Here is a 19,257-nt window from a genome sequence, read left to right as displayed (position 1 = left end):
AGGGGCTTCAGTACATTAAAGATGGGTTAACATCTTCTCAGGTTTATCTTAAAACAATAAGATATTTGAAGATAAACCTGTGGAAAAAAAGTGAAATAAACGGAGGCTACCTCAGTTGTTGTCCCCCGGCAGATGCCTTTTGTCGTGTCCAAGCCTCATATTGTCTGAGGACTTCCGGCTCCCCTGCGAAACATCTGCCAAAACCTGTGAAAACAAAAGTTTAGCAAACGTACCTGAGCTTGGTCCCCCCGGCGCTTGGTCTTTCTCGTAATCTCCGGGGCTCAGCAGTTCTCCCTCAAACTGCGAGCCGACAACACAGACCTGGGGCTTTTCCATCCTCACCATTACCGGGGCTCTCCTGGGAAACATCTGCAAAAATCAGTGGAAACAAAAGTTCAGTAAACGTACCTCAGGTTTTGTCCCTGTGGAAACAAAAGTCCAGTAAACGTACCTCAGTTTTTTTCTCCGGCTGATGCTTTTTGTCGTGTCCAAGACTCATATTATATGAGGAGTTTCGGCTCACCTGCGAAACATCTGCCAAAACCTGTCCAAACACAAGTTAAGTAAGTACCACAGTTTTTGTCCCTCAGCAAATGCTCGTCATCCTCTCCAAGTCTAATATTGTCTGAGGGGCTTCAGTACAATAAAGATGGGTTAACATCTTTTCAGGTTTATCTTAAAACAATAAGATATTTGAAGATAAACCTGTGGAAAAAAAGTGAAATAAACGGAGGCTACCTCAGTTGTTGTCCCCCGGCAGATGCCTTTTGTCGTGTCCAAGCCTCATATTGTCTGAGGACTTCCGGCTCCCCTGCGACACATCTGCCAAAACCTGTGGAAACAAAAGTTAAGTAAACGTACCTCAGTTTAGATAAACCTGTGGGGAAAAGGGTGATGACGTTTGGACGACACCAAAGATGGCTGCCTAAACTTGAGCTCCCGGTGCTGTCGCCGCTAATTTTGTTTTCATCTGTTTTATTAGCTTTGTTTTAATTTGATTCATAAGTCATTAGACTCTTTACATCTTTTGGTTGCAAGCAAAATGCCGAATCCGCGAAAGAACGACGTTAATGCAGCTCAACAGCCCGATTGCTCCAAGGCTAATGCTAACTCCAGGACTGAGCAGACTACTTCAAACACTTCGGATACTGCTGTAGCCGAGCCTTCCTCCAACACCGTGATACTCGAGCTTCTTCAGAAGTTATCCTCGGACCAATCGAGGCATTTTACAGAACTACAAAGAGAGCTGTCGGAGACGAGGAGAGCCGTTTCTGCAGTTGAGGAGAAATTAGCCGACGTGCTAACCCGAATGTCCAGTGCGGAGGCTCAACTAGACATGCGTGAAGACGTGGAGGCGCAACGTAGTGACTGTCCCCTGGCTTTAGCCTCAGATGCCAAATCGTTTCCATAGCAACCATCAAAAACAATAATAAAGTCCATAACCGCAACTGAGTAAAATCAAACAAATCTGTCAAAGTCCAATATTGTCTGAGGAGTTTCCGCTCATTAAAGACGGCTTCACATCTTTTCAAGTCTATCTTAAAACATAAAGATAATTTAAGATAAAAACCTGTCGGGAAGAAAAAGTGAAATAAACGTAGGCTACCTCAGTTTTGTCACCTGGCAGATGCAGAGAGTCCAGCAAAACCTCACGGTCACAAGTGAGCACGGAAAAGCCTCCTGGAGGCTGCCACTGACTGAATCCGGAAAACATCTCAAAGTCATACATTTCTGGTCCCGCACCAGTCCTTGATACGTGACGTCACTTGATCAAGGGATCAGCAGAAAAGGGCCTTGATCAAGTGACGTCACGCTTATCGCTTGAGTTTTAGCCCGTTTCCATAGCAACCGTCAAAAACAATAATAAAGTCCGTAACCGCAACTAAGTAAAATCAAACAAATCTGTCAAAGTCTAAAATTGTCTGAGGAGTTTCCGCACATTAAAGACGGCTTCACATCTTTTCAAGTCTATCTTAAAACAAAGATAATTTAAGATAAACCTGTGGGGAAAAGGGTGATAACGTTTGGACGCCACCGAAGAAGGCTGCCTAAACTTGAGCTCCCGGTGCTGTCGCCGCTAATTTTGTTTTCATCTGTTTTATTCGCTTTGTTTTAATTTGGTTCATAAGTCATTAGACTCTTTACATATTTTGGTTGCAAGCAAAATGCCGAATCCGCGAAAGAACGACGTTAATGCAGCTCAACAGCCCGATGGCTCCAAGGCTAATGCTAACTCCAGGACTGAGCAGACTACTTCAAACACTTCGGATACTACTGTAGCCGAGCCGTCCTCCAACACCGTGATACTCGAGCTTCTTCAGAAGTTATCCGAGGACCAATCGAGGCATTTTACAGAACTACAAAGAGAGCTGTAGGAGACGAGGAGAGCCGTTTCTGCAGTTGAGGAGAAATTAGCCGACGTGCTAACCCGAATGTCCAGTGCGGAGGCTCAGCTAGACATGCTTGAAGACGTGGAGGCGCAACGTCGTGACTGTCCCCTGGCTTTAGCCTCAGATGTCGAGAAGCTGAATGCCAAATTGGTTGAGTATGAGGACAGAGAAAGACGAGGGAACTAATTTCCATTATTTACGGATTTCCAGAGCGCGCCGAGGATAAAGATGCTATAGCCTTTTTAAAGGATACACTCCCGGAGATTCTTCACGAGGACTTCCCAGGAGGCCTTGACCTAGAACGCGCACACAGAGCGTTGGCGCCGGCTAAACCCGGAGCTCCGCCGTGGCCATTCATTGTGCGCTTTTTGAGATTCCAACAGAAGGAGCGAAGTCTGTCTAGGGAGATGGGAGATGTCCGCTGGCAGGGACACACAATAAGCTCCTATCAGGATTTTTCGAAGGCCACGCAGGACCGACGACACTCGTTTTTGGACTGCAAACGTTTACTTCACTCGGCCAAAATCCCGTTCAGCATTGGATACCCTGCTGTCCTTTCCTTCACAGCGCCTGGAGGAATTAAATACCGCTTTGACAACCCGAAGAAAGCCCTGCAGTGCATTAAAAACTTTTAGACTTCGCTGCGGGAAATGGTATGCTGTCATGGTCACAGTAAGCCTGACTCTCTTTTGCTTCTGCCGAACTCCAGCCCCGGGTAAGATAACCTGAACAATGTTATGTACATTTCTCAGCATGATGGTCGCAGTATTGAATCAAGCTTAGAGCCTCCCCAGCACGTTCCTTTCCTTGTTTTTGCCACAGAACGCTGAGGCATAGGCTTCAGGAGGTTAGTCCTGAAAAGTTTTCCTGGACTTTGGTCTGATATGCTCATACAGGAACATGCTTTGTGGGTCTTCCTTGTTTATTTTTTGTCTTACACTTCCGTTGAGGCATTATGTAGCTGTACGGTTTTGCTCTTGTTTTTCCCTTTCTGCAACCAAAGTTGATGTGCCTTAATATAGTTTTCAGGCAGTCCCGTTACATGTTCCATATTACCATAGCCAGCCTTTTATTCTGGGCATTAAAGTTTCCTATGGATTGGTGATGTGTAAATGTATATGAGCAGTAACTGGTACTTGTGTTTGATTGGATGAGCCAACAGTAATGCAGGGGCATAAAATTGAGCGTTTGTGCGCATGCACATCCTTAAAGCTACTTTGCAACCAATTGCATAGGCAGGATATAATATGCAAAGTTATGCAGGTCATGTGTGACTGTGTGTTGTGTTAGTTTTAATTAATTTACTTTCACTGTTGTGATAGTGGAGGCAGATCATTGGTTATTGTGTATTTGTGTTCATTTTATTTAAATTACATTATGGCTTCATTGTTTTTATAGTCATGTCATGATTATAACTGTTATCCTTATAACATGCCTTTTTTTCTTTTTATTTGTGTATTTTATTCATTTATTTTCCCCCTCGCATGTTAGTGTGCCATTTCACCCTTTTTGCTGTTATAGACCTATTGATAGTTGTCTGGTAATCTTTAGTTTAGTGCCAAGCAGTTAACAGATGTTAATAATGGGATTGTTGTAATGTTTGGCGATGGCGCTGCCTCTTTTGGGCAGTCAGATAGTTCCTAGTTTTCTTAGTTGGTTGTCGGGTAATGGACTTACCAGGAATGTTGAGGAGTAATTGGACTCTTCACTCCTCCTCCTTTTTTTGTACTTCTTTTTATGTTTTGGGGGTTTTTTTTGTTTCTGGACCCGCACCAGTCATTTGATACGTCACTCGTGGAGCAGAAAAGGGCATCGATCTTTTGACGTCACGCTTAGTTTTAGCCCGTTTCCATAGCAACCATCAAAAACAATAATAAATAACCACAACTAAGTAAAATCAAACAAATCTGTCAAAGTCTAATCTTGTCTGAGTGGTTTCAGCACATTAAAGCCTCACATCTTAAAAAATGCTCACAATGTCCACGTGGTATGACAAAAACATTAGTGGTCACTGCAATCAGTCCAGTTTGTACTGAACAGATCCCTTCTTCATATAACTCAAGTGTGACAGGGACAAAATCCACAGTCCTTACTGAGAGATCTGCTTTATTGATCCAGTATCTGTAGACACAAGGAATTTGACCCCGGATTTAATATTCCGTGTTAATACACATTTCAAAGGCTCTGCCACAGCTCATCAAGGAAACACCATCAGAGGAATTCTGACTACAAACACTCAGGAAAATTTGACAAATTCAGCCTCATTTTAACTTCACCTGTTTGTCAGAGTCATTTTGGCACAGAATAAGACTGGAAATTTTGTCCTGCCACCCATCACCTATATTTGAATCACTTTAGAAAAGGATCTCTGAACAGCTCGAGTGTATAAACAAACGCTTACATTTTTTATTTGCCATTTCAACATTCAATCACAAACAAATTTCTTTCACTCAGCAAGAAAACACAACTGAAGAAATGTCCACAACATTCATACTGTATGTAAAAGCAAGTGCATAAAATTATTAGGAAACTTAAACCATAATTGAAAAGGGTTAGTTTACCCAAATGATTGGCAATAGACTGAACACTAAACAAGTCAAACAAAATACTGCACACTTCCACCACCAGTATAATAAAATATACATGCTGAGTTCATCAAGTCCAACTCAGACAGACTGAGTAGCTTAATAAGTGCACAAAACCTGGTGGGTGTCAGCAGGTCATTATTTTTCTGCATAGTTGAAATATATTAAGGATTTTCAGGAAAATTATACACAGCACACAGCATCAATTTAAAGACAGAAAAAATGTATGCACTGAAGCAATAAACTGCTATTCTGATGTTAATGGATATACTGAACTGAACCTGGCCAAGCTCACCATCACTGACTCCCTGTGAAAACTAATGAGCACACAAACCTAAATGCAGACTTGGCTGTGGTGTGTGTGGGCAGTTCTGATCAGGCACATACTGAAGCATTGTTTCAAACACCTTGATAAACTCTTTCTCAGCTCCTTTCCTTGGTATGTATTTTTTCCTTGCACTGGCTGGCTAAGCTTGATTATCACTTTCACATCTGAAGTCTCCCTGTAGCTTCTCCTCCTGCAGCGTAGATGTCCATGGTGGCCTGCCAGTTCATCATTCCAACTGTACGCTGTTCCCACGCATTGAAGCAGGACGGAGGAGATAAACAACGAGAGAAGGCGGTGGGAAGAATACAACGTCTTTGCCATGAACCAATCTTGGATGATAAAAGATTATCCTTTGATCTCTGTGTGTGTCAGAGCTTGAGAAATGTATTGTATGTGCAGACTGTTATATGAGCAGTATTTCAGGCTCTGACACAGCGCAGTAGAGCATGAAGCCCATCTGATCCACCTGGTCCTCTGACAAGCCGCTGAGCAGATTGACAGCTGGCTTGAAGTAACTGTGCAACGCCCCTTGTTCTAGGTAGCCAATCAGCTCTACAATACACTGCTGGAATCTCACATCCAGGCTGATCTGGGACCAGCTGCTCTCACTGTCGCTGAGGTGCAGGATGAGATTGGCTAGCGGGGCGGCTTCGAGTGGTCGCAAGGCGGGATTCAGTCTGCATGCCGCCTTGAGGATTTTAAGTGTCTGTCTGCGGCATCCAGCATCAGCGGCGTCGAGCTGAGCCAGGCGCTGAGTCTCCCACGGGTAGAGAGAGAGGTGCCAGGCGTTGACCCAGGGAGAGGTGAGCTCAGGCTGGGCAGTCAGGACCACGTCCCCCTCCCTCAGCAGAGGCAGCATGGAGATGAACAGGGGCTGATCACTGCTTTGAGCCCCTTCTTTTTCATTTCCAGGCCTGAAGGATTACATTAGGAGAGAAGTCCATTAGAGAGAGCAAGCACATTAAGCTTCACACACAAAAAACATCACACAGCTTGTAATAAATCTATGTGTTTGGCCACTTGGGTTGCCTATTTACACCTTCAGAAGATAAGGAGTAATGTGAACAATCATCTGGACTGTTACATGCAAGACTGTGGGAAGGGTGTCACACATCAGGAACAAAATTTAGCAATTGATAAAAGGATAACAGGTAAATCAACAGCATTGTCCTTGAATAGCAGCTTACCACTGACATTTAACCAGTTTTATCATTTTTGGGCAACTTGGCACTTGGCGCTGCATCACCAACTATTGAACAATTGTGTTATCACTTCTTTGTAAACTTCAAACTGTAACATTTAAAAGTGCAACAGCAGTGGTGTTAACTCATGAAAACCAAGCATTTGACTTGTAATTGAATGTCAACATTGAAAACAACAAAGAACACGAACCGAATCTCCAGTCTCAGGTCTGGTCCTCCCAGTACAGGTCTGACAAGACAGTCCATAGTGCTGCTGATGGATGGCCAGTTTATAGTTTCCATGATAGTCTTACTAAACATGTTCACAAGAGCTTCTGACGACAGGTAGCCGCCCACCAGGTACCTACGAGACACAAGGAGAGACTGGTTTCAGTGAATGGCTCAATACCCGTGCTTAAAGGATAACTTTTTTTTTACAACCCGGACCTTATTTCTAGCATTAAATACAACCATTTACTCACCCAGACAACTTTGGTGGCATTTGGAGTCGTTTTGAAGAAATTAGCCCCAGAGGAGTGTAATGCGAGTACTCGGGGCATCCATGCGCAGCCTCTATATAACGCATAATCTGAGGCGAAACTCGTTCCAATATTTTGTTATGATTTGCTGGTGCTATTCCCCTCTGAGCCCGTGGTGGCATGTTATCAATATCCGGCGTCTCTAGACAACTACCTCTGACGTGGATGATGTCATTACCGAACGCCGCATGCTGCGAGCAGCCAGCCACAACACGACTAACTCTGCGGCGGTCGGCTACGAATACGCAATAATGAACCATAGCTGTGCCAAACTACAGCTAAACTAGCCGACCGCCGGCTCAGAGGGGAATAGCACCAGCATATCATAACAAAATATTGGAATATGAACGAGTTTCACCGCAGATTATGCGTTATATAGAGGCTGCGCCTGGATGCCCTGTACTCGCATTATACGGATATACGCGCCGCTCCTCTGGGGCTAATTTCTTCAAAACGACTCCAAATGCCACCAAAGTTGTCTGGGTGAGTAAATGGTCGTATTTAATGCTAGAAATAAGGTCCAGGTTGTAAAAAACGAAAGTTATCCTTTAAATAAGTCTATTATTACTGCTTCAATGTAAGTTACAAAGGCTTGCAGAGGTAGCATCACCCTTTACACTCACATCGCAGAAAACATATCGATTTGATTCAGTGTTGGTATCAGTAAAAGTATTAAATAAGGCATTTTTAAAAATTCTGCATGTGAATGTTTCTAAAGGTTTCAGCTTTAGTTAGAGCTAAAATGGTCAGTGATTGAGAAAAAAAAAAACAATCGCCAATACCATATTGATAATAGATTACATGTTTCAGTAATTTTTCAAGCAAAACAGTAAAAGAAATGTGAAGCATTCTCTAATTGCAGCCTCTCAAATGAGATGATTTGCTGCTTTTTTTACCTTATATTATTGTAAATGGAATATTTTGGGCTTTTGGTCAAACAAGACATTTCTTTTGCCGATATGGATATTTTTTGACAATTTTTTGATGTTTCATTGACTACACAATTAATTAGTAAATTGATCAATCATGAAAATGATCATTATATGCAGTCCTACATTTATTTGTTATTTACTGATTTACACATGAAAATTGTAGTAAAAACACAAACAACACAGTAATAATCTGCTAGTTACAGCAAATGATAATATTTATAACTAAACATGCAGGTTGCCTGATGAATAAAAACATTTTTAAAAATCTGGCCTTGTTCACCTGTCCCAGTAGCTGCGTCCTCTAGGAAAATATTCCAGATTGACCCGTCGGACCATCCAGTGCAGCGGGTGTGTGAGCAGTGTTTCCTCTCCTGGGACGAGACGCCATAGAGAGGCCTCCAGCTGTAGAGGCACCAGCAGACATGCATGGTCTGCACTGACCACCTAAACACAGACACGTGCACATACGCACACATGCACACACAAAGAGAGAGAGAGAGAGACAGAGAGGGAGACAGACAGAAATAAACCCAGGTGGCATGACATTATTGAGGGGTAGAAACGTTTTCTAAAAGTGTATTATCAGCAACAAAACTAATATATATTGTGTGAGTGTGTACCTGCAGGTCATCCAGTAGAGAACCTCCAAGGCTCATTTCTCCCAGGGGCATGTCAGGATGACGGCCGTGCAGAAAGCCCTGGATCTCCATGCAGATGTCCAGAGCTAAAGACTGAGCCCTCTGGACCTCATGTTGAGCTAGTGCCACCCTCGTGTGATAGTACTGCTGCAGGCGCGCCTAAACAGATTGCAGATATTCTTCCAATGATACACAGCATGTGTGGTTTCTGCCTTAACTGTTTTATAAGAGCAGTAAGTATTAAAGCCCAACCCGTGGCAAAACACGACTGGACCTAGGAAGCATCTGAAACTAGAAGGACACTCAAAGAGCAGACCTCCATGAAGAACATTAGCTCACTCTTCTATGATATGCAAATCTGCAAGAGCAGCCACTATATATGTCTCCATAACAACTGCTTTCTGTATGAAGTTTAAGAAGCTACATGTGTCAGCTGCCCCAGAGTATTACTGGTACCCATGAATGTGGATTGTTATATGGAGTCATGGTCTTTCTACAACTGGCTGGGTTTTCTCACTATTGAATTTTACTACCATCTGCTGGATTTTAAGGTGTATGACATTTATTCTGCCAAGGCCGAATACCCTATCTCAGATTGTTAAAGACAGTGAAAAATAATTCAAGTATCTGCCCCATGATTCGAATCAGCTCCAAAATTTGATGGGTCCTTGGATGATGCTACACCCTTCCACCAAGTTTCATGAAAATCAGGCCTGTAGAGGTAACAATGGAACGGGTTCTACTGTCAATATTGGGCCAATCCTGTACATTACCTGTTTTTACAGAAACAAAAGTAATTCGCATGACAAGAATTGGACAAAAGGAAAATTCATTGTCCAGTATTCACTGAGACAGCAACTTTCCAGAGGTGCAGAATAGAAATATATAATGTGCAGCAGTTCAGAAAAGATACAGTTTGCATAAGGCAAATGTCATTGTTTCAAATCCACTCTTATGTCCAGTCATGCATTTGCTCCACTAACATTTACTGAACAAATGATTTCATGCAGCAAGTACAGATTATATCCACAACACTACTGCTTATGTAGATGTTCTGCACACTAACTCAAAGCTGTTTCATGCTTGTTTGACTTCTTCTTTACAGCCATTGCATGAGCACACACAGAATTTTGATTATGAAGGACTCTTGTTGCTCTGTGCAGCCTAACCAGAGCATAACAATCCCCTAAGCGCTGCTCTTTACACAACATGTTACACATGCACAAGGAGGAGAAGGAGCTTACACTGAGCAGAGCTCTTACGGCAGATGCTCGGACAGAAACCATAATTTATGCCTTCAAAAAATATGAGGTGTGTCAGAATGTACCTGTAAACTGAGGACGCACAGCTGGAGCCTCCTGGACTTTGACTCAGGTTTAGACTGCACCTCCAGAGCCGACATCTGAGGTTGTTGGCACAGGTCAGCTGATAGTGACAGAGAACAGAACTTGTCAAACAGTTGTTAAGTAATATGGGCTACAATGATGAATAGAATATATACCTTATAAATTCTGCAAACTATTTGTGATATATTTGTTTGTGTCATTTTCCTGAACATTTTTGGTTGCTGAGATGTAGTCAATACCTTTCTGCTGTCTGGCTGCCTTGGCAACATGTTTCATCACCACACCCTCAATGCCCTTTTTGATCATTGTGGGGGAAGCAGAGACCAAACTCAACTCCTCCCAGCTCTCAGCCATCTTCTGCTCCACCTTTTCATCATCAGCTGCACGGCCTGCACGCTCTATGAGCTAAACACAAACACCCATTGTCACAAACATGGAGCATGACTGACGATGCACTGTCCAAATACAGAGGACATACACTGCCATAACCTGCAGGTAACGGTGTTGATGGTAATTGTTTGGAACATCATATTAGCTCAGTTCCACACAACACAACCACAATGGAAAAAAGGCATGAATGTGAGAATACGTACAGAGAATATATGATAGTTACAGTGAACTCACTGTAACTTTTTGTTACAGTGAGTTCACTTTTCGGATTCATGGAGGACCCGTATATACGACGCACTGGTGTATAACTAACAACCTCAAAATCACTTACCCTTTTCACTGCCAATGTAGCAATTCCTAGCACGGCAGCCCCACCAACTCCAAGAACCAGCCGGGCATTAGACAGCAGGAAGTCAATCACCATGGCGATGCCATCCTCTCCTCGCCTCCGACTGCCCTGGAAGTTCATTGCTTCCTTTTTGTGGTTAGCCTTGAGAAGAGAGAAGGCATGAATTCAAGTGAGCAGAAAGTAACACAAGACAATATTATCAGGTGGAGGGAAACTGAACTGCAGCAGCATTGTTTATCATGGAATCAGAAACCATGGAGCACAGCTGCATTTCTACATTAATATTATGAAATATCTGGATAAAGGAGAGGAGAAAGTTAAAAGCAAATGCCTTTATACAACCTGGCAAGACGGGTTGGTTGGATGAATGTGAAAAATAATGTAAATCACAGCCCTCACAGTGATCAGAACAAAACCCAAGTGAAAATCTACGGGAGATTTTAGACCAGTTTTCTAGGCAGTGCTCTCATTCAACATCATCAAAACAAATGAGGGAATGTTTTTTGGCAGAATGATGTTCATCCACACAGCAGACCTCCACCTGGAGAATCTACTCCAAGGAGCACTGAAGTTGTTCTGGAGTCTTACGGTGATCTTATTAAGATACTTTCTTTTGCTTTTTCCTTTAATTTGACAACTTTCTGTCTGCAGTTTTCATTAGTACCAGTGTCAAAAAACACACAACATTACTTAAATAAATATGGTTCTAGCTTCTTATAGCTTTGTTTTTACTGTGGGAGCATCATGGCCATCATAGAAACAATATTAATGAATGTTTGTAAATATAGTTTCAAAACAGTCGGTCATGTATTAATTTATGTAGAACTGCAACAATTAATCAATTACTTGTTAACTATTAGATTAATTGATAATTGATTAATCCGTTTGACTATTTTTTAAAGAAAAAACAAACAAAACAAGAAATTTCAGCAAGTCGCCTTGGGCTTTGGGAAACACTGATTGACATTTTGCACAATTTTCTGACATTTCACAGACTAAACAACTAAATAATTAATCGAGACAACAAATCAACAGATTAATCATTTAGTAGCAGTTAGTGGCAGCCCTGAAGTTATGCCGTTGACATGAAGAACATTTTTCTTTTGTGCACTAAATAATGTTATTTCATGCTGTACAGGTTGGGGAAATGTTTTGATCCGTGACATTGGGCTATTGAAATAAAAGTGGCTTGACTCATTAATAAGTACCAATTTGACAACTTAAGTTATGAGGGACTAACCACTCTGCTGCAGTCTTATGTTGGCCTCAAACACAATGCATTTGGAATCATATTTTAGGCCTTAAACAACCATGATGAATCTAGTTTTTAAAAGACAGGAAGCTCACAGAATAATCAGACCAGCATTCTACATAAAAGAAAAGAAGACTTGGGAACCATGCTTTTGGTTTGTTTTTCCATGGCTGCTTATGTGCAAGAGGAGTTGTTAAAAAGAAAGTCAACTTAGTTGAGGGTTTGTTGATAAGGTTTTTTCACAGATGAATCAGCACAGGAGGAAAAATCACAGGTGTAATTAAAAACATTAACAAAGGCTCTTCTTCATTGTAGTGTCATTTCCAACATTTCCAGTGAGCCAATTTGATTGACGCTATCCATGATGATATTAATTACACAGATTTTCCCTCTGTGATGAAAAAGTCTTCTGTGACAACGGCCTTTTGGCAGAACAGCTGCCTCTCTGACTACAAGCCTGTGATCAAGGGTAACAGTAAACTGCAGCAGTGGATTATGTTGCTTAAGATACACTGATTATGGGTGAAATTAGTTGACAAACTGTGAACTGGTCCCTTAAGCTTGGTCATTTCTGGAGTAGACACATATGTTACCATGATATAAATATACTTTAAGTCTGTACAAAACTGAAGGTGTGCACTCCAAGTGTGTGTCCTGTCTCCTTGCCAAAGGTACAGGATCCCAAGAATGGAGACATGCTCTATTTATAGACCAAATGCATGCCTGAGTCATGCTGGTCAAATATGTGACAACCTTCCTAGTCAAGTTACAGCACATGTCTACAGCACGTTCAGGACACAGGTGACACATTCAACATCAGAAAAGAGTTCACTTTTCTGCGTAATGTTACTTTACCATCAAGCCAAGGACTCCTGATGTTGACAGATATTACCCAACACTGGCTAAGCTGATTATGGCTGCAAACAAATAGAGTAACTGATAAACACATGGATCACTCAGTCAGGAATGTGAAAACCGAAATGCTGTTGTTTCGAGCCAGCGCAATGGTGCTGTAGCATGTAGCACTTCCAAAATGACTTTTTAAAGAAATTTTAGCATTAAAATACTTCATATTTTAGTAATATAGTGACATATTTATAGTATTAGCAGCATCATCATACACCCGTCAGGTTGTTACTGTTAACTGGAGGGACAAGCAGTCTCTCTACAGGGACAGTACCTAAGTAATCATATGAATAAAAATGCTTTGTATCTACTGTTTTCTTTTGTGTTTGTGGGCTGCTGAAGTAACCAAAGGTGGCAGCACTGCCATACAACAAGGACGACTTATTACATAATGATACCGCAGAAAAAGAGCGCTGACTTCTCTTACAAGGATCTTTAAAAAAGTGTCTTTTGAAACTTCTATTGTAATATAATTACATGTCATCCTTATACTGTCGTCATATTTATCGTAACACATTGCTATGCCTTATAATTCACCCGCTGACCATTTCCCCAGTCTACGAATGTAATACTAGAGATCAGTAACATGATCATAACATAACGCAATGTTTATCTATCCAACCTTCATCACCAATCAATCGACCAATGTTAGCTATTTTAATGTTGTCAGCATGAAGAGTAGCATCAAACGGATGGACGGCTGCCAACCCTAGCTAGACGCTAACGTCAGTTCATAAAGCTAGCCAGATAGGTTAGTTAGTTTTGTTAGCTAATTTAGCAGTCGGTAGCAGCTAACCTAACCGTCCACTACTATTATACTTACCACTCAGTGCGGAGAGAAATGTAACAGTCCGACTCCACACCATTAGCTTTTGATTTAAAAAAAAATGCTATTCCGATGCTCTCCAACAACAAATCGTAAAATTACTGTCTAGCGTTGACGGACATAAAGTGGTAATTCTGTGTCAAGCAGCTAGCTAACAGTTACTTTCTTCTTCTTCTTCTTCTTCTTCTTTTCAATTTTAGTTGGTAATCAACATGAAGGTCCAGTAGCGCCCCCCAGGAGAAGCTCAGGAACACCGACTGACTACATTAAGAACTAAGTAATCTCACCACAAGGTCAATTTAGTAACTGTTTCAGTACTTGTGATCATATCAGATGGTCTTCATCAGTAGATGGAATTTAAGCAAGTTTTGGAAAAAGTTAGTTTGTGGTGAGTTTTGATTTTGCTCCATTGATGGAGTCTGTGTTGCCACTGATTACACAATTGAAAATATTTAAAAGCAGATACTTTTTACATATTTTCTTTATTGAATTATAAATAACTTTCTTGAAATATCAAGGATGCATAATATACAAACTAAATACAAATTAAGGAATTATTAGAAGAACACAGAAATGTAATTGCAAAGGCCCAAACTTTTATCCAGACTGAAAATCCTCACTTAACTGACATGATCCTAGAAACTTAAATTAACATTAATCAATAAAACAGCAATCCTGGTGCTAGAAACTGCTAGATTTCAGGATGGCAGCCCATCTCCACTATACCTTCCCTCCCTAAATATGCCTAATAATATAAGTAACTACTGCTCCGGGCAGTAGAAGACACACTCCAGTTTGTAGTCCCTTGGGCTGGTGCTTGAACAGCTTGGTTGAGGGACAATCTTACTTTAATGAATGGCAGACCATCTCTGTGGAAACAATTCCAGCTTTATTTCATTCAGCCTGCACCCTTGTAGCCAGAAATGTGACCACTGAAACCCATGCAACCACCTTGTGTGCCACCACTGTGTCCACAAAGTTAGTGTCCCATTCTTTGAAGGGCTTCAGTACTTGCTTCTTGCGATCATTTTTAACTGCAAGTTGAAGAGCTTTAGAAAATGAACACAACTCAGCCTGTTTTTAGAAAGTAATTTCTCCTCTGAACCAAGGTTATTTTTGTTCATGTGTAACTCCAGACTAACCTAGCAGTCAGCTAATAAGTACCGCTGCCAAATATGACTGACTGGGAGCAAGCAATCTCTGCTTACACAGCAAACCGCAAGGACACATACATCTGGAAATTCACTTTCTTATTGCCTGAATGTTTAGACACCAGTTAGACACATAATTGGTTTTGCTCAAATTAAGTTCTGACTAACCCACATATCACTTACTTTAAATTAGGAAAATTTTGATTTAATTCAGAGCAGCAACAGCATGGCCTGTCACTCAATAAGGTAAAGCAACTTTAAACTGAAACAGGAGTGTAAAACAAGGCCTGAGTTTTTCATCACTCCATCAGTTTGGTTGATGCACCATATTGTGACCTCCACCAAGATGAGCCATAAAGCTGAGTAAAATCATAACGCAGACAGCATGGCTGCACATCTGCCAGCTGTTTCAACTTAAACTGCAACAGGGAGGCAGAAGTGTACTAACAGCATAGATCTGGCATGGCACAGGATCAGAAATGTTGGTGCGAAAAACCAAAGGTTTCTTTCTGCATAAAAGTTCCCCAAATCAAACACTATACAAATGTATAATACATTATAACAAGTTAGATTACAGCTTAGGTTTTCTTTTGTACAAGTCCATACATACATCTTTCTTGTAGCTCTTTCAGTCTGTACATCTCGGTTACAAAAAATACATGCCATTTTGAAGTATCTATGGACATAGAAACAAGAATTGAACCGTTGGCATCAATGCCTAACTGTAGTAACTAACCCAAGGTCTGCCAGAAACAAATATACACTCAAACTTATCCAGACTCAAACCAAAATGCAGACAATGATTTTTGTGCTCCTTGTGCCAGACTAAAAGTGGAGCAAGAAAATGATGACTGATCAAAGAATGTTACAATATTGAAATACGTAAAAGAGCGGGTATATGTATGATAGAGAAGTGCTCAGTGGCGTCTCATTTTGACTTTGCGTCCTGAACTCTCCCGGTGTTTGTCAGAGTCTTGACCACGCCTCCAGTAGTTCTCTGAGCTGATGCTGTGGTGACGGTGACGCGACACTGATGGATGTCTGTTCTCCTCTTTGTCCATCTCTAGAACTCTCGGCCTGGAGGAGAAAAAACATTGAGATGCCAAGTCAGATTTGGATCATCATTTATCACTTTCCAACCGACTGTAACACTGCTTCATTATTGCAATTTACATGACACCTGCTCAAGAGGAACAGTGTTACTCTCAGCTACTGTATCAGCTTTGGACAAGTGCTTCTTCAACCCTTTTCAGACACGCAATATGTAACATCACTGACTTCATCAAGCTGTTAACTTGATGGCTTTTTGTCATTCAGACATTTAGATGAATGTTCCTTGCAGCTTCATTGGGAAATAGCAGCACATTTACAGAAAAAGCCACAATGCTCACATGATGTTTGGCACCCGGTGTGTGTGAGCGGGAGCAGAGAATTACAAATGTAATGATTTTGAGAAAGAAGAAACTTGTCTGTTTCTGCTATTGTTGGATTTGAAATTATTTTGCCTTTGATGTCTTCATGAGCCCCCGCTTCTTGCAGTGAATCCCAATACATCATATACATTAATGGTGAGCGAATCCTGCTGCCTGTTTATGAAGACCAGCAGTGCACAAGCATTGAGTGGCAGGATGTTAAGCATGGACTTAATTCCTATTGCTGCATTTAAAAAGTTTTGCTGGACAGATATTTATTCATCCATGCAGTACAAATGAACACTAACAATATATACATTCCTCATATACTGCTGGTCAGATTATAAGGATGTCTGTTCTTTAAATTGTTTTTGACCCGGTGTCACCACAAGAAGAAAACAGCTTTTAGAATGATCTGATACGAGAACAGCAATTTCCTCAACAACTTAAAATTGTTTTTTTCTGCAGTGTTGTATAGTCTGTTTTGTTAAATGATCATGCGCATAGGAGGTGATGATTGTGAGAAATTCATTACAGTGGCTTTATAGGGCAGAACAAGATGCACATTTCTCTCTGGGTATATTTCAAAGCCAGTCTGAACACAGCCACATACCCAAGTGGATCCAAGTCAACAAACTTCATTATCATCTCATGAGACGCATGTTTCTGAGGTGAAACAGAGGGGGCTGTGATTTCCAGAAGAATAAATTAGATGCATTGGTAGCTGCTTGTTAAGCAGTTGTGCATCATATTGATGACAGTGTGGGTGCTCTCTATTTCCATGTTTCCCTGAAGGATAATAGGGGTAAAACTACACCTTACAAAAATGCAACAATTTCTTCCGAAATTAGTGAAGTGGCTCTTTAAATTCAGCATCAACTATTCTCAGGTCTGTTTCTCAGATTTTTTAAATTAATTTATGCAAACCTGGCAGGTTTTCCAGAGGTTTGTTTCGATTGGGCACATGACAACCTTCACTGTGTCTTTAAGTGTGGTGGTATACCTGTGAGCAGCATCAGGGTCTGCTTTGCGATGAGAGCGTTTGGCTTTCAGAGGAGCGGGTCTCTCTGCAGGAGAAGACCTTAAAGGGCTGTCAGAGTCCAGTCGAGGAGCATCAGGTCTGGTCCTGGCAAACAGAAGAGGGTGCATAAGATGGAACACACATCAAAGCGAGATTTCATATAACATAATTACTTTTTAAATGATAGCATGTTGACTCACTTTCTAAGGATGATAACAGCACGCCGCTCCTTTATGTCTTGGGGTCTGATGCAATGAGTGATGTCATCAGCAGCGTAACCACTGAGAAAGAAAAATGCTTTAAGTGACAACTTCTGCCAGGGGTGGCCACACAAAAACAGCAGTTCAATCAGTGCATGATAGCAAACACAGCCATAATCACCTGAGCACTGTGACACTCCCTCTCCTCACAGGCAGGACAAACACAGGCTCTGACACCCGGATCGGTTTGAACTGGAAGCGGCAGCCGAAGCAGAGTGCGCTGTCACTGAAGAAGGACACTGAAACGATGGGCCGTGCAAAGATGTGCAGAGGATCTACATGTGACACAATGCAGCCACCTGGTTGATAATCATTGATGACTGCACTGTTGACAAACCCTTCCGGGATCACACCACTGGACACCAGACGCTTGATCACCAGCTCATGCACCCAGCTTGGGATCTCATCCACTTCTCCTTTACGGTACAGCCTCTCCTGGCCTGGTCCACGCTTCTCCAGCTGGGATCCATACGTGTACCCCTCCCCAAAGAAGTACTTGTTGCGGAGCGGCGCTCTGTCCACGGTATGCTCACGGTAGAGTCCAGCCTCTCCTTGAGCGACCACGTCGTCGATCTTCTCCTCGATGAGGGCGCACTCCTCCGGTGTGAAGATCCTCTTCTGCAGGATGCTGCTCCTCACCCGACGGGCCTCCTGCTCCCGGAGCTCCGCGCTGTCATCACTGTGCTCGTATTCATCGTCGTCGGACTCTCGAAACTTGCGTTTTCGACCTTTACCGCTGCCGTTACTCGTCCCGTCCACGTACTTATTTTTTTCCTCGTCTCTGTGTGGAGTCATGGATTTCAGCTTCTCCCTCAGGTCAGAGTATCCGCTGGCTGCCATGTCAGCCAAAACAGTATGACTGGTGTAGTGCGACGTGAGCTCCCAGCTAACACACAGCTTTTATCAGGGCTGCATTTCAGCACAATTTTAACTGCATGTGGTTAATGTGAACGGAATAGATGTCAGAAGGAGTCTTAGACGATGGATATCGCTATCTTAAGGGACCGCTCACTCTCACTCACAGCGGCGTCCAGCGGACACAGGTAGCTAACATTAGCTAAGTTGCTCGGCCGCTCTGTCTGTGCATTGAAACAGCAGTGTGGAATGAAACTTGGCACTCTGTAGATATTACCGGGCTTCCAAACAAGCGAAGCTGTTTTAAACGCTGCGTCGACGCTTCAACACGCTTAGCCAGAGGAGGGGCTAGCGATAGCTAGCCGAGGTGCATTGCTAGTCAGCTAAGCTAGCCTGGCTTGGTCTGTCCGTTGCCGCCTGGATATACCGACAACCCACGCAGCAACATTTCACATGTCACCGCTAAATTCCAAACCTCGGTGTTCCGGAAAAGTTCCACCCAGGTTGTAACTCAAAAGTCCAGGAAAAACATTGTTATAGCCATACAACGCAGTTTACAGCATCGCAACGCGTCTTCCAGAGAAAGGCTGAAAATAAACTCGTGCAACCTGCTAGAGATCTGCGCATGCTCAGTTGTGACCTGCCAGTTTGGGGAGGGCCGATCACGTGTCGTGAACGGAAGACACATAAATCCATTTTGGGAACTTTGAGGGGGCACTTAAGACCACTGCTAATTTTGTCCCACTGACACCTCATTTACTTCCAGAAAGTTCACACTGTTCATGTAAAGGTCTGTGATAGTTTTCATTATAGTGTTATTTATTGTGTTGATACCCATCTAATGATTGTTATTATTCGTATAATTATAATAAGTAAGTATTAATAAGAAGCCATAT

The 19,257-nt window shown here is 42.1% G+C and overlaps 2 protein-coding genes across 2 annotated transcripts; both read right to left on the bottom strand.

Moving 5' to 3' along the window:
- Nucleotides 1-4,498: 4,498 nt before the first annotated feature.
- Nucleotides 4,499-13,835, bottom strand: mief2 (mitochondrial elongation factor 2). The gene is made up of 8 exons (XM_041934348.1): nt 13,660-13,835; nt 10,661-10,819; nt 10,179-10,344; nt 9,921-10,018; nt 8,576-8,752; nt 8,236-8,399; nt 6,696-6,848; nt 4,499-6,217 (listed from the first exon to the last, which is right to left on the bottom strand). Exons 2-8 carry the CDS (start codon nt 10,796-10,798, stop codon nt 5,707-5,709), a joined length of 1,407 nt encoding a protein of 468 aa, XP_041790282.1. The 5' UTR covers nt 10,799-10,819; nt 13,660-13,835; the 3' UTR covers nt 4,499-5,706.
- Nucleotides 13,836-14,131: 296 nt separating this feature from the next.
- alkbh5 (alkB homolog 5, RNA demethylase) lies at nt 14,132-18,979 on the bottom strand. The gene is made up of 4 exons (XM_041934368.1): nt 17,628-18,979; nt 17,447-17,527; nt 17,229-17,351; nt 14,132-15,890 (listed from the first exon to the last, which is right to left on the bottom strand). The coding sequence occupies exons 1-4, from the start codon at nt 18,344-18,346 to the stop codon at nt 15,731-15,733; spliced, it is 1,083 nt and encodes a 360-aa protein (XP_041790302.1). The 5' UTR covers nt 18,347-18,979; the 3' UTR covers nt 14,132-15,730.
- Between the last annotated feature and the right edge of the window lie 278 nt (nt 18,980-19,257).

Source organism: Chelmon rostratus, chromosome 3, assembly GCF_017976325.1.
Source record: "Chelmon rostratus isolate fCheRos1 chromosome 3, fCheRos1.pri, whole genome shotgun sequence".
NCBI classification, from domain to species: domain Eukaryota; kingdom Metazoa; phylum Chordata; class Actinopteri; order Chaetodontiformes; family Chaetodontidae; genus Chelmon; species Chelmon rostratus.
The sequence above is the reverse complement of the archived record's forward strand: the minus strand, read 5'-3'. Positions and strand labels throughout refer to the sequence as shown.

Coding starts and splice junctions, on each gene's coding strand:
- alkbh5 (XM_041934368.1), bottom strand. CDS start 18,346: ATGGCAGCCAGCGGATACTCTGACCTGAGGGAGAAGCTGAAATCCATG. Junction 17,528..17,627: donor GGGAGTGTCACAGTGCTCAG/GTGATTATGGCT, acceptor TTTCTTTCTCAG/TGGTTACGCTGCTGATGACA. Junction 17,352..17,446: donor GCTGTTATCATCCTTAGAAA/GTGAGTCAACAT, acceptor TCTGTTTGCCAG/GACCAGACCTGATGCTCCTC.
- mief2 (XM_041934348.1), bottom strand. CDS start 10,798: ATGAACTTCCAGGGCAGTCGGAGGCGAGGAGAGGATGGCATCGCCATG. Junction 10,345..10,660: donor CTACATTGGCAGTGAAAAGG/GTAAGTGATTTT, acceptor GTTTGTGTTTAG/CTCATAGAGCGTGCAGGCCG. Junction 8,753..9,920: donor TGTGCGTCCTCAGTTTACAG/GTACATTCTGAC, acceptor CAATCTGTTTAG/GCGCGCCTGCAGCAGTACTA.